Consider the following 15,984-nt stretch of genomic DNA (forward strand, 5'->3'; position numbering starts at 1 on the left):
TATGGTCTATATGCAAATTAAAAAGAAACACCAAGCTGCTGTCATTTTTGAAATGCATCTGATTTAGCAACAAATTGAACAAGAGCATTTCTTTTCATAGCCACAATAATGAACTTAACTATTTCAGTTACACATCTCTCTGTAGCCTCGTTATCCTCCATATGCATTTAACAGGTTTAACCTTGCTACATACATGCTTAATTGAATTGAGCATCCTTAGAACATACAGTCCTCGGTATAATGGAGTATAGCCCATTTTGAAAATGAATAGTTTTTTTTCCATTTCTCAGTAAATGTATAGGCAGTGTTTTAGCGCATTTAAACAGAACATTTAAAGATATTCAAATATTTTAGTCAAACATATTTAGAAATCTTAATACAATTAAAGCCAAAATATTGCAAATAAAATTATAACTTACAAAATTAACAACAGTATTTTTTACATTGCTTGATTATTATCTTTATTATTTGCATTTAATGTTTTTAACAGATTTGGGTGTTCTAGATTTTGGAACGTTGTAAGTTTTGTTAGATTAGCTTCAGTACAGACTAATCTAATGTACATGCATAAATGTTGTATAGCTTTTATTATTTTTAAGAATTATTATTTGAGGTGTGTACTCTTATACAAGCACTGTACATTATTTTTTAGTTGAGGTTTTTAATCAGGGAGTCTGCATGATGTACTAATGCTAAAAGAAATTAAGTTCTTACCATAATGTCACTTGTCAGTTTTAAGGCCCATCATTTATCAGGCTAATATAACTAAACAAATCTAGCTTTAATTTTACCAAGATGAAACTGTCAAAATGCAACATCTCCCTTTAGGCAGGCCTTGAGGATGAACTCAACTTGTGCAAAATGCAATCCCAAATACTAAGCAGTTTCCAGTTTATAGCAGGGTTCTGCAGGTCTCTTTATGTCAAAACAAAGACCATTGTGACTTATTCTTGGTCTGAGATTTTTTTTAAGCATAGTTTAAACAAGCATTTCAACAAGCATTAGTGGTAGTGTTGGAAAAAAATTAACATTGAAATACATTAAAACCTGAATCAATCCTTTAAAAATGTTCATTTTTAGATTTTACACTTGTACACCTAGCAGAAACCCCGAATAGTACAGAACAGCTTTTAGCAATCAACAGACAAACAGACACTTTTGAGTACTTTATTGAAAATGACAAGCCAAAATGTGTGCTCAGGCAATGCTGCCAGCATTAGAAGCAATCCTGGGCCACAGGTCTGCGCATTCCTTGGCTACAGGTCCTGTGATGGCGGAGCCTACAAAAGAGAACATACAATTTAGCAACAAGTAAATTGTGGAACTTGTACAGAATTGTCAGGTGTTAAAACGGAAATAATTTGTTCCATCACGGATTGAGATTAAACAGCATGTGGAGACTGCCATCTCACCCAAGAGCAATGGGGTTTACTTTATCCTTCCACGACAACTCACCCAGCCACTGAGCAGACGAAGCAAGTGCTTTTAAGAAGGACACAGACCAAGATCTGACATTCATAACTCACCTTTCATTTCTCCTTTGTTATTCACTATGACCCCAGCATTGTCTTCAAAGTATAGAAACACACCATCTTTTCGCCGATACGACTTCCGCTGTCGTATGACCACCGCAGGATGCACTAGAATAAAAGAGTTGTTATAGTTATGTTAGAGTTGTTAGGAACTTGTATACACAAACATTTATCACCACTACCTGATTTCATAAAAAAAATAAAAAAAAATAAAAAAAAATCTTGCAGTAGATAAGTGCAACCAGATACATTTTCTCAGTACAACGTTCAAGAATACTTGCAGTTACCAATAAACTGCATTAAATACAGAAAACTTCATAAACTAGAAAACTGCAAGTAACACTATTTGTCTTTTTGGTGTTTTAATGATGTCTGCTTTATACAAAGACATAATAGGTGCACTATTTTATAGTAGAGTTTATACTCGTTTGCTCATCAAATGAGTACCTCCCACACAGATCTCCCTTTTAGATTGCTTTTACAATACATTTGCACATAAAGCTAAATAACTAAAAAATTATTTATTTATATATATATATATATATATATATATATATATATATATATATATATATATATATATATATATATATATATATAAAAAAAAAGTTATCAATAAACGTTGGTAAAATTAAATAAATTTTTTTTGTTTTCTCCTGAATTTAATTCAAACTGTACTTTGTAATAAATTGTAATAACTTAAATTTAGATGCATTCTGTATAGTTCTAAAGATGTTTGTGACCAAGCCCTTTAATGGACATAATGGATTGATAAAACCGGTTCAAAATGCACAAAAATAGTTATATTCTGGTGATACAAATAAAAATATTAATTGTCAAAATGTTGTACGCAATTATGCGGTGCACTGCATAGGCTATAGATTTATCATAGTCATTACAACTGAGTAATAACTAGGTATTATCCTTAAACCTACCCATGAATCTAACCTTACCTCCCATAGTTACCTCAAATAATAAAGTATGTTCTTATGAAAGAACTCCAGTAAAACATACTGTAAAGTGCAACTTAAAAAGATTGAGCTTCCCTTTTGTCATTTACGTAGTCAAACCTTTACCAGTTTATTAAATTTTGAACTTGTCTTAACTTCACATTCACTGCACAACACTTCTCGTGTGGTGTATGACTGTCTAATGCTAGCCTTTCACTTAACATCTATAATAAAGCCCAATTGTGAAAGCACTCACCCTTTTTCCTGAGCTCTGGCTTGCCTTTCTTCACTGTGGCCATAACCATGTCACCCACACCGGCGGAAGGCAGCCTGTTCAGACGACCCTTGATGCCTTTGACGGAAATGATGTACAGGTTCTTGGCACCTAAGTGAGAGAAAAGGCAGAGTTGAGTAAATGAACTTGTAATTGGCATATTCAATGCCGTTGAGCTAAGTTCAGCATGTCTGCTGACCCTCAGCTGATTGGAAATAAGAAAAAGCAAAGATTTGTTCCATCACGGATTGAGATTAAACAGCATGTGGAGACTGCCATCTCACCCAAGAGTAATGGGGTTCACTTTTTCCTTCCACGACAACTCACCCAGCCACTGAGCAGACGAAGCAAGTGCTTTTAAGAAGGACAAGAAGCTCAAATAATTTACAGACTGAAACCAGATTGAACTGCAAAACTTAAAGTAATTGGCCTTAAGTAATCTTCCGAACTGCTGCTTCAACAGCACTTCAATGTTATGCTAGAAACTATACACAAGACAAGCATTCACACCAGCTCTTGTAAAAATTAAAGTTTAAATTAAAATAGTCAAAGCAATACAAATGTTACTGTTGGACTAAATGTACTTCAATTAACTTAAAGGATTTTTTAAGCTGAAGTTTCAACAATTTTTTAATAAGAACTTGAAGGCCAATTCAGACTACAACAGACCATTTTAGTTGACCAATGACTTCTGCAAGAACGTTCTGAATTTGGTTCCTGTTTAATCAGGTAATGTCTGAAAAGTGACATGCTGTGACATGGTGACCATCCATGTTTGTTTAGGTCTCAAACATCCGTCACTGTGGTTTGAACTGTCCAAGTTAAGTTATGAAATGTTCATGCCTTGGTTTCTAACAATTTCAAACCATTAAAAATATGAGTTTAAGAAGAAATATAAACCAAGCAATACTTAGAAAAATGAAAATCTGGAATAAATTATTTCAGTTGGTCTCATCAACGAAGGCAAGTTTCTTACCTGTGTTGTCAGCGCAGTTGATGACCGCTCCCACTGGGAGACCCAGTGAGATGCGGAACTTGGCTCCCGATGACCCACCACGTCCTAAACAGGAGGACCAAAATTAATAAAATTCACAAAAACAGCAAAACCACCAAAATACAGACTAGGTTTAAATTTTAGATAATACATGAATAGCACACTGGCTAAATTAACCTGACTCCATAAATCTATCAAAACACTTGATGTTTTGATTTTGCATATCTACAACAAAAACTTGCCAAAGTAGCAACAATTCATTCATTCACTTCCAATTATGAAATAAAACATTGAAAAAAAAAAAAACAATTGAAACTGTCAACACCAGTAACTATAGATGCATTAAAAGTTAAATGAAAACGAATGAAGACAACTTATTCTGCCTAGACTTGTCAACTTGATAAATTAAATGACACAAGCTTTGAACTTGTGCAGAATAATGTCTGGTACGGAATTATTTCCCTAACTTACACCTTTAAGTGTGTACCTGTCGATACAGTTGCAAGTGAACAGACGTTTGCTGCCGGACAAGCTTGACTCCACACAACACAAACGCAATATTTACGATGACAACATTTCAAGGAGAATTTCTGGTGTGGAAGCCCGTTGTGCACTGGTTTAATAGTGCACGTTTACACGTTAGCCTGACATACAATCGTGCGACTACACTTTCCACCATTCAGACGAGCGTCTACCGGTTTCACCGCATATTGTAGAATTAACTACTCACAAATGCTGCTCTTCACTGATTTTAAATGGCTGCTATCATAAAGCTCTACTCCAAAACTTGCTTACGAACAAAACGGTTCAAATATGAAGAGTTCCAACATCCCACCACTGGCTCCACGAGCTTCACTCTGCGTACTTAGCAAACATGGCTTCTCTTGCTAGCGGAAAGTGTACATTTCTGTTTTAATCCAAGTTAAAATTCAGAATTGACATCAATATGGGTGAAATACACATCCTCCATGATCATATAAACCTGTGCTTTACTTTAGGGGGCTTAAATGCTCCTCATTTTAAGGATGATTGCGGATTTTCATGTGTGTTTCTTACCTCTCTTAGACATAGTCGCTGAAAGGGAAAGAGGAAGAGACAGAAAGGAATGATGGGATATAAGCGTGCGCGCACCACAGACTTCACAGCTTCCGGCGTCACGTCATCGTCATAACTAAAGCATCGCCATCTAGTGTGTCGTATGTATGACTTGATTCACTTCAGCATCTCATGGTAATATTACAAAACTAGAATTTTCTAAAAGTGCCAAACTCAGTTCCTGGAGGACTGCAGCTCTGCGCAGTCTAGATCCAACCCTGCTTTGTTTGGTACACTTACCTGGGGGTTTAAAGCAAGTCTGAAGGACTTAATTAGTTTGATCAGGTGTGTTTAATTAGGGTTAAAGTTGAACTGTGCAAATCTGCAGCTATGGAGTCAATATAGGGCCATATATATATATATATATATATATATATATATATATATATATATATATATATATATATATATATATATATATATATATATATATATATATATATATATATATAAAGTGCAAAGGGAAAGTACATTTTTGAGAAATAAAAATTTGGTTTGTTAACTGCAAAGGGAAAAATTCAATTATTGCATATATATTGACTACATAGCAGCCCTCCAGAAACTGTTTGACACCTGTGAATCCAAATAAAGGAATACATATTGATCAGTAATCAATAAAATTATTTTTCATATTCCATAGTGTGGTATGTATTGTATTTAAAAAATAAATAAATAAATATATATATATATATATATATATATATATATATATATATATATATATATATATATATATATATATATATATATATATATATATATATATATTAAATGCCAATCATGACATTCCAACGTATGTTATTCCCAGACAACAACCACTGAAAATGTATAAATGTATATATGTGCGTGTTGAATGTACTGTATGTATGTGTGTGTGTGTGTGTGTGTGTGTGTGTGTGTGTGTGTGTGTGTGTTTACTGTTATTGACTGCTTGGCACCTTTTGGTGACTAAATCTTAAGAGCTGTTTGTTGAAAAAAAAAAAGAGTAAACTTTTAGTGAACTTTACAATTAGTTAAATAACCAGTAAAATTTTACAGCTCAGATCAATATTATGTATCTAATTGTTTACTTTTGTGGCATTCAGCTGTATAGGCTGGACAATGTACATGCCTCCAGTTGTTTTCACAGAATATAATAATGTTAGAATAATGAGAAAGGGAAAACATGCTTAAACCTGAGTTGATTTTAATACATGATACATTTTCAGTTTACCAGCCCTTTAAAAATGGCCATTTCTCAGTGCATGCTAAAGTTACTGTCTATATGACCAATTACATTTTTGTAGAGAACTATTATAACTTTGCTATAAATGTATGACATGTAATGTATGTTGTACAATGTGTTAGAATATACACTGAAACTATTAAAGAAATGAATCATTCACCCCAAAATGAAAATTTGCTGTTAATTTATGGATCTCTCAGACTAGACAAGTTGTGATGGATTTTTTTTTTCTTCAGACGATCATACAAGAAAACATTTTTTGGTACTGTGGTCCTTGGTGATTCATAAAAGCACACTGATAGTCCAAAAACATTCAGAAAATGTGCATAAGTCATAGTCCATTTAGAATGTCCTGAAAGTTTTCTGGAATAATTAGCAAATTACAGCAGCTCTTTCTGAGCATTTCTCATAGCTTTATTGCCCACACTAGGACATCCATTCTTTCATGCAACTCTATCTTTCACATGTCTTAAACAATTCGATGAAAAAAGAAAGCCAACTGTATTTTGTGGTTGTATTCTAAAGAAGAGATTGGAAAATGATTATATATGGTCATTATACCATCACTAAAACACCAAATGTATACTGGTGGGCAAAAACTAGCAGCAAACTTGTATTTTTGGGTGAACAATCCATTTGAACACATCATATTGCCCTGATTTGTGTAATTTCTATCTGACAAAATAAAAAAATAATAATTTAACATCACAAAACATCTGCATTATTGCATCTTAAGTATAGGCAACATGATATACAGTACAGTTATGCACACACATTTTCATTCATTCAAAGTTCACATGACTTATTACATAATTAAATGAACTGTTTCTCATTTATATACCAATGTTGAAAAGGCTTATATTTCATATATTTATAAACACTATAATACATTTTTAGGATTCTTTCAAAATGCAAAATAAAAGTTTTTTTTTTTGAAAAAATAAATTCAGAAAAAAAGATTAAAATAATTCTCTACAATTTAGTGGCATACAGTGCATCTGGAAAGTATTCACAGTGCTTCACTTTTACATGTACATAAATATTTACAGCCTTTGCCATGAAGCTTTAAATTGAGCTCATGTACATTGTGTTTCTACTGATTATTCTTGAGATGTTTCAGGAGCCTAATTGGAGTTTACCTGTAGTAAATTCACTTGATTTCACATGATTTGGAAAGGCATACACCTGTCTTTATAAGGTCCCAGGGTTGACAGTGCATGTTAAAGCACAAACCAAGCATGAAGACAAAGGAATTGTCTGTAGACCTCTGAGACATGATCGTCTCGACTCTCGAGGCACAAGGCTGGGGAAGGTTGCAGAAAAGTTTCTGCTGCTCTGAAAGTTTCAATGAGCAAAGTGGCCTTCATCATCCGTAAGTGGAAGATGTTTGGAACCACCAGGACTCTTCCTAGAATGATCGGGGGAGAAGGGCCTTAGTCAGGGAGGTGATCAATAACCCGATGGTCACATGTCTGAGCTCCAGCGTTCTTCTGTGGAAAGAGCAGAACCTTACAGAAGGACAACCATCTGTGCAGCAATCCACCATTCCATAAAAAAAAAATTTAAATAAATAAACTCTCTGTTCTGATGAGACTAAAATTCAACTCTTTCGAGTGAATGCCAGACGTTACATTCGGAGAAAACCAGGCACCGCTCATCACCAGGCTAATACCATCCTTACAGTGAAGCATGGTGGTGGCAGCATCATGCTGTGGGGATGTTTTTCAGCTGCAGGTACAGGAAGACTAGTCAGGATAGAGGGAAAGATGAATGCAGCAATGTACAGAAACATCTTGAATGAAAACCTGCTTCAGAGTGCTCTCCACCTCAGACATGGTCACTGGTTTATCTTTTAGCAGGACAATGACCCAAAGCAAACTGCCAAAATATCAATGGAGTTGCTTCACAACAATTCGGTGAATGTCCTTGAGTGGCTCAGCCAGAGCCCAGACCTAAATCCTATTGAACATCTCTGGAGAGATCTGAAAATTGCTGTACACTGCTGCTTCCCATCCAACCTGAGCTTCAGAGATACAGCAAAGAGGAATGGGGAAAAATTTTTCCAAAGACAGGTGTGCCAAGCTTATGGCATACACAGCAAAGGCTGTGAATACTGATGTGCCTTTTCAGGTTTTTTAATAGATTTGCAACAATTTCAAAAAATATTTTTTCACATTGTCATTATGGGGTATTGTGTGTAGAATTTTGAGGAAGTAAATTAATTTAATCCATTTTGCAATAAGGCTGTAACATTAAAAAATGTGGAAAATGTGAAGCGATATGAATACTTTCTGGATGCACTGTATATTAAAGTGATGATGTCACCATATAGTTGTATTCATATGTATGGTAGGGCAAACAATAATGTTAAAATACATTTACGCTTTTGGAAATTATATAAGAAAACTTGATAGCCTAAGCTGTTACTAACAAACAAACAAATAAATAAATAAATAAATAAATAAATAAATAAATAAATAAATAAATAAATAAATAAATACCGTATCTGATGATGGTTTAAACAAATGTTTCTGGCCAAAAGTCTATTGCTACAAGACTATGACTAACAGTTTCTACAGGCACGGCTGCCAGTTTTATTTATATGTCTGAAATGAGTTTCATCAGAACACCTGTCAGGATGTTGACGAAAAAGCACAGTATCATCAAGGCCAAGGGGAAAAATGTTTAAGTTAATGCTTATTGCCAAAGACTAACAAGGTGACCTGATAAAAAGTAAAGCATTTCAAGAATTACAAGAATAACTTTAAACAAATGTTGCTGAAAGGCTAGGACACCTTGCTTAAAAGCCCCCTTGATGACAAAGGAAAATAAAGGACAACAGTATTTTCTGAAATGTATTTCATTCGGAGAGAGTGGTGGAGTTCTGTGAAGAATTTTTCATGGATTGATGTGCCAAACTGGAGCTTTTTTGGACCGATGGATGAGTTCTTTGTCTTGTGGTAAAAATGCAAGGCTAAGGGATACTTTGCTGAAGTAGAAGGTCTTATTTATATGAAGGATCACATGGATTCTTTGCTGCATCAAGCCATATTGAGAAAGACTGCAAGCTTGATGATCGATGGGCTTTCCAGCATGACAATCATTTGTAAAAACACATCCAAATCCACAGAAAGCCTGGTTCATTGATCATTCTGGATTTTTATATGGTAGACTCAGCCCTGGTGGGCTGTCATCCTGCAGAGTTTAGCTCTAACCCCAATCGAACACACCTACCTATAGCTTTCTATTGATCTTGAAGACACTGATTAGCATGTTCAGTTAAGTTTGATTAGAGTTAGAGCAAAACTCTGCTGTAAACTAGCCCTCCAGGACCAAGATTTCCCATCCGTGGTCTAGATGGTCTCTACTTTCAAATCTTATAAAAAATATTTAACGGAACTGGTAAAAAGCAGTGGCAATGTTTAAACCAAAGATTATTCATCTTGATGTTTTGATCAGGGCATGGGCCAAGACTCCAGCACAGAGAGGTGACTTAAGCACTTAGAGGTTATAAAGAATAAAAGATTCTCAACAAAAGTTCAAATGAATATTTAGAGACAATCTGATTGCTTCATTTTTTTCAGTATGGCACAAATTTGTATTTAGAAACGGTTTATTGTAGTTTACCTGTAGTTTAATGTTGAATTTGTATTTTTATTGGTATGGGTCTTTAACATCTGGAAGAGGGACTACTAGTGAGAACTAGTTTTTGGGCTAATTTGGGTATTACGCTCCATACGGAATGTTGGTTATTGTACGCCATGGGTCTCAAACTGGATTCCTGGAGGCCCGCATCTCTGCACAGTTCTGCTCCAACCCTAATCAAACACAGCTGATCCAACTAATCAAGACTACCAGAGACTATTGAGCAGGTGTGAGTTGGAGATGGTTGAAGCTAAAATCTGCAGAGTCGTGGCCCTCCAGGAATTGAGTTTGACCACTAATGTATGCTGTCCCTTATTGTGAAATAATTCAATTGAAATAATTCAAAACTTATATTTTCATTCAACCTTTTTCATAAATTTTTCTTTATTGCAGCAATGCAGATTAAGGGACTTGAATAATGTTGATTGCAACGGTATAGAGAGTAATGCAACTAAGTGCTAGAGTTATTGTGTGTTGCCTCTCAGAGGGTTGCGGATATGGGTCATTGTGGGAGGGAGTCGGTGGTGAGGTTGGCTAAAGAGGTCAGCATTTGGCGGTTGTCCCAGCACAGATTGTATTTACCCTGGGCACAGACACCTGCACCCCCTCCTGCCTGTCAAGAGAGCTGGTGCCAGGCACACCATCACGGGATGGCATCCAGCCTGGGCCAGTACACTCTCTCTCTCTCTTTCTCCTTCTCCTGCTCCTCCATCTGTTTGGACGTGTTGTCGGAGTCAGTGGCTTCATTGTCTTCTCGCTCCTCGCAGGTAGCGTGATGGTGCGTCTGCCACGTTCCGTCCCGGTAGGTGCAGAAACACACCGTCTGCTCATCAATCTCCACACGCTCTCCTGCGGAGATTACGCGATTTCCAGCAAAGCAGTTTGGCCCTTTCAAAAGGAGACAGAAGCATGGAGCTCAATTTTTGGATACAAATGTTGCTTCTCTTAAAGTGGCAGTTCAAACAAAATTGACTGCATAAATGTCCGACACTCCACTCATACTATTCCAAAGCTGTATGCATGTCACTGTATATCTCTATTATCAGAGTTTTTTTTGTTTTTGTTTATTTTTTTTGCCAGAAGAAATAAAGTCATGCAGGTTTGGTTTGACATGAGTGTGAGTAAATGATAATTGTTTTTATTTTTCAGTGTTCATCAAAGTCAATTAAATCAAATCAAAGTAGGCGGGGCTTTACAGCAGGGGTCACCAATCCTGGTCCTGGAGGGCCGGTGTCCCTGCAGGGTTTAGCTCCAACTTGCCTCAACACAAATGCCTGGATGTTTCATGTATACCTGGTAAGACCTTGATTAGCTTGTTCAGGTGTGTTTGATTAGGGTTGGAGCTAAAATCTGCAGGACACCGGCCCTCCAGGAACAAGTTTGGTGACCACTGCTTTACAGTTTACAAGTATCAAACATAAATTCCAGCACTTTAGTTTTCACAGATAGTGTAAAGTGGGAGCCAAGATGTCTTTTGAAGTGATTTGCGTAATTCCTGATGGTGATGAGACGATTCGAAATTTATTTATTTTTATTAATTATTTGAACAATTTTGTATCATTTTATAATTTTATTAATTTATTTACTCCTTTTAAATCCTCCACTTCTTTAATTCAAGAGTAAAAGTACACTGAATTAAAAAAAACTGAAAACTTTAGTTGGTAAAAATAAATATTCCTTTTTGAAAGAATTAAGTATATTGTAAGCTCTAAAAATGTACATTTATTCATAAAAATGTTTTTTTTTTTTAACTCAAATTTGGGTTGAGTTAAACAAACAAAACCAACAGCTGGGTTAAATTTTTTATTAAAATTTGTTACACTTGACAATAAGGTTTCATAAGTTAATGTTAGTTAATGTTTTTACTAAGATGAACTAATGAACAATACTTGCTCAGCATTTTTAATCATAGATAAACATTTACTAATGTATTACTTAAATTGTAAATCATGCTAGTGGACATTGGTTAATGCACAATTAACATTTTGCATTGTTTGAAAATGCATTAAGTATCATTATTACAACTTTTTTTATTAATTAATACACGTTTTACCACATATATGTGTTATATACATGGTATAAGGCTGCTATTTTGCTGAAGCCCAAGATCTTGTTTCTCTATGAGAGGATTTTAAGATGAAGAACAGTCACATCATTTATATTTACAGGTCAGCTTATGCTACTACCTTATAGATTTTACTCTGGTGTGGATCTTATCTTATTAGGTTGACTAAAAAGCTTTGGTAGTCTAACCATAACCCAGAACTAAGATAAAACTAAAGTTAAATTCCTTTTTATTAAGATTTAATTTAATTTAATTAAGTTTTTGATGTGATTCATGTAATTCCTAACTGATTGTGATGAGATAATTGTCATCAATTATACAAACAACTTTGTATCATTTTCTATTTTTATTAATTTATAAATAAAAATTCCATTCCAAAGACTGAAAAAGCTGTACAAAGGATAAACCTCTGTAATTTACACAAATAAATATTCCTTCTTGAAAGAATTAAGTATATTGCATGCACTAAAAATGCTAATATTTCATCATAAAAAAAGGGTTGTTTTGACCCAAACTTGCATAAAATACTAACAAATACAACAGTTGTGTTCAATTTTTCAATATAATTTGGAAACTTTATAATAAGGTTTCATTAGTTAATGTCAGTTCATGTATTTACTAAGATGAACTAATGAACAATATTTGTACAGCATTTTTTTTTATCATAGTTCAACATTTACTGTCTTATTGAATGACAGATCATGCTAGATAACATTAGTTTACATTGTTTATTGTTTGCAAATGCATTAACATTAATACAACTTTTTCTTATATCAGTTAATACTATTTTTACTCATATATGTGTCATAGGGAAGCCCAAGTTCTGTTTTTTTTTTTTTTTTATAAGAGGAGATTTTAAGATGAAGAACAGTTAAAATTGTGTCTGTGTGGCAAACCTTCACATCACTATTATAAGTCAACTTCTGCTTTCATAGGGAGTATGTGATGTGTGTGCAAATATTTTATTTAACTACCTCTTAGATTTATCTCTGATGTGGATCTTATCATATTAAGTTGACAAAAAAGCTTAGGTAGTCTAAACCTAACCATAACCTAGAACTATAAGATAAAACTAAAACTAAATGGCTTTTTAATTAAGAGGGTGACTTCTTAGATTTACCAAAATGTGCAAATGTGCCAAAATGACTGCACAAATGCATAGCCAAAATCTGCATGCTTTGAAGTCTCCACACATTACTTTCTAATTTCTACATGAACAAACTTATCACACGCAATCTGTCCAGCTCTTGCCTTCTGTTGTCAGGGATGGCCCAATGCCCCATAGTGCCTGTGCCATCCCAGCACGCCACGATCTAGTTCCTATTTATACCCCGCATGGTAGTAAGCAATCTATCGAACAGTTCCGTTGCATCACTCTTTTTCCATGACATCACCCAGAAGTATGCTGTAATCGAGCACAAATCAATCAACAGACAAGAAATAACCAATGTAACTCCATTGATCCTCAAGAGTTGCACAACAGTTTAAAAGGTGCATGTGATTATGTTTAGAAAAAAATTGGGTAAATTGTTAATGCACATGTGATGTTGCATGTGTAAACTCTTACCACTTTTGCACACCGGACAGCAATGGTTGGGTTCGTATACAGGATTTACACAATGCAAAGCTGGACAGCCGGATATGGTGCAGTAAACTTCTTTGTTGACTTCACACCGGCAGCGCTCACAGGGTGACAACTGTTTTAAACAAGAACTACTTTTAATTACTTCAGAATTCAATTAGGGCATTATTATTATTATTATTATTATTATTATTATTAATTGACAGAACAGGCAAAACATGAATTTCTCAGATAATGGCAGGACATAAAAATATAAACTTTTTTAGTTGTCTATTTTTTTTGTTTGTTTAATATTTAGTAAGCTATGATTTGTATAGGTATAAATATAAAGAACCAACAAATTTGTGAGATTCATGCTATTTTATTTAGGGCTGATGCCCTGCTGAGTTTAGCTCCAACTTTCCTCAACACATTCCAGGAAGTTTAGTCTAGCTGTATCTGCGTTATTAATGTATGTTGATTTGTTTTTTCCTATTTTTTTTTACTGTTTTATATGTGTTTATAATATATAATATAATTTAACTTGATCTGTTAAGTTATTATCATTGTTACTGTCATTGTCTTTTTTGTGTATCGATGTTTGTTATTTAAAAAAAACAAGTAGCCTACATGCATATGCCTAATAAGTAAGTAAATTAATCAATCAGATAATTATTAAACACCAAAAGAAAGGTAAAAATAATATTAAGTTATAAATAGAGAGCAAAAAGGCGATTTTGTAAAAACTGTGACGTCATGTTTATGCTTGCTAAAGCAAGCGCTTTAATCTAGCTACATACATTCAGGTAGACTGCAGGCATACGGCTAAATAAATAGCCTAAGTACTAAATAAATTGGCCTAAATTAATTAATAAGAACGAAAAAGAAAGGAAGACCTGAAAAAGGTCACACTCACCCTAAATTCCTCCAGCACTCTGTAAGTTTTGCCGCGGAACAAGCAAACTTTACTGACCGCTTCACATACGGGACAGCAGGACTTGTATTTGATGCGCGTGCATCTCGGGTGTATCCGCGGGCACTTGGGTCTGACACACACGGGACCGTCCTCTGTGCAGGTGCATGGACACGCTGTGGAGCCCGGGTAATAAACCTGTCCGATGCCATAAACAAATCCTTGATCGTCCATGCAGAACTTGCCTCGATAGTCACCGAATTCGTAATCCAGTTCGGATTTGGACGAGTACTCTGATGCACTTTGGAGAACAAAGCGCTGAAGTGCAAACAGGACGCAAAGGACGAGAGAAAGCATCGTTACTGACAGTTTGTTTATGTTGGGCTCTCGTTTGTTATGGTGCGCGCGGGGCAGCGCATGAACATTTGCCCAATGACAAGACAAGAAAAAACTGTCCCACCTCTCGATGCCACTGTCAGCAGCAGGCTACTGTACAAACAGGGCAGAGGGTTTGACTTTAAAGGGAAATATACATTTTCTTTCAGTTAATTAGACGAGTTGGCGAAATCATTCAAATTAGGTCTAAATAATAACAACTACACCTAAATGGCAAAAAAAAAAAAAAAAAAAAAAATTAAACTAAGTTTTTTTTTTTTTTTAAATACGAATAAGATTGTATGCATAATATTGGGGGAAATGGCAAAAGGTTTATTGCCTCGTTATTTAGTAAAATAGCTTAGTCCAATTTGGCAGCTGTATCACAGAATATTATTCGCTTTTTGTCGAAAAGTAATAGTTATCTTATCCAATTGTGCTAATTGCATTGCATCTTACCACACAACTGAATTGTCACGTTGGGGTTCCCAAACTTTCCATGTTTTGACAGAAAAAAAAAGGAAAAAATGTTGACAGAAAAGCCCCGCCCTCCATTAAATAGCTCTTATTTATTAGCTGCTGACATTTATTTAGTGCTAGTAAGTATTGTTTAATTACTACCACTTTTTAAAATAGTCACTAGCCTACTTATAGGATATTCTTATTTACTAGCCTACTATTTTACTGACACTCCTCTTCCGCCATCTGGTGGTCAAATATAAACTGTAATGCAGCAGGGGGGTTTCATGGCCAAATCGTCAATCTTTGTAACTTAATTTGACAAACGCCATACTTTCTCTTTAAGGCATTTAGGCTTACTGTCAAAAACTTGAGCTAGAAATAATCTGTAATTTCATTGATTGTTGTGAGCACTGAATTAGTGAAACACATTTCTGTTTATTTTAAGAGCTATCACAAACTTCATGGTTATCTGCTAGAGTAAAGCTAAATGAGGATTTCACACTCTAACAACTAACTATAATGCTTAAAGAGCACTTTCATTAGCATTGTGGCAGATGTGATTGTTCTGTCCAGTTGCAAACTTTTTTGTGCTTTTACTAAAGGCAAGGCAAGCTTATTTATAGCACATTTCATACACAGTGGAAAATCAAAGTGCTTTACATAAACAAGAATAAAAAGACAAGTATAAGGAAAAAAAATTAAAAACAGATAAAAACAGATTAAAATGTGTTAAAACAGGTAATAAAAGAATGAAAAAGAAAAGGAAGACACAATAGTGCTAATACAGTAAAGGAAAGAAAAATATTATCAGACCATAAACTGTGGTAGGAGAAACTTTTAGTGCACTACAATGTGCCTTTGATTCTTGGCTCAAGAGACATAGGACCACTTAA

General features: G+C 34.7%; 2 protein-coding genes across 2 annotated transcripts; both read right to left on the reverse strand.

Moving 5' to 3' along the window:
- Positions 1-1,153: 1,153 nt before the first annotated feature.
- rpl23 (ribosomal protein L23) lies at positions 1,154-4,835 on the reverse strand. Its single transcript, NM_200732.1, is given in 5 exon segments — positions 1,154-1,280; positions 1,527-1,640; positions 2,739-2,867; positions 3,733-3,816; positions 4,807-4,835. Coding segments are annotated over 5 exon segments (423 nt in total). The 5' UTR covers positions 4,820-4,835; the 3' UTR covers positions 1,154-1,197.
- Positions 4,836-10,092: 5,257 nt separating this feature from the next.
- si:dkey-283b1.7 lies at positions 10,093-15,775 on the reverse strand. Its single transcript, XM_087244775.1, has 3 exons — positions 14,258-15,775; positions 13,348-13,477; positions 10,093-10,603 (listed from the first exon to the last, which is right to left on the reverse strand). The coding sequence occupies exons 1-3, from the start codon at positions 14,609-14,611 to the stop codon at positions 10,359-10,361; spliced, it is 729 nt and encodes a 242-aa protein (XP_087100901.1). The 5' UTR covers positions 14,612-15,775; the 3' UTR covers positions 10,093-10,358.
- Positions 15,776-15,984: the final 209 nt, after the last annotated feature.

The sequence above is a fragment of the Danio rerio genome, chromosome 3 (assembly GCF_052040795.2).
Source record: "Danio rerio strain M-AB ecotype USA chromosome 3, GRCz13ab, whole genome shotgun sequence".
NCBI lineage: Eukaryota > Metazoa > Chordata > Actinopteri > Cypriniformes > Danionidae > Danio > Danio rerio.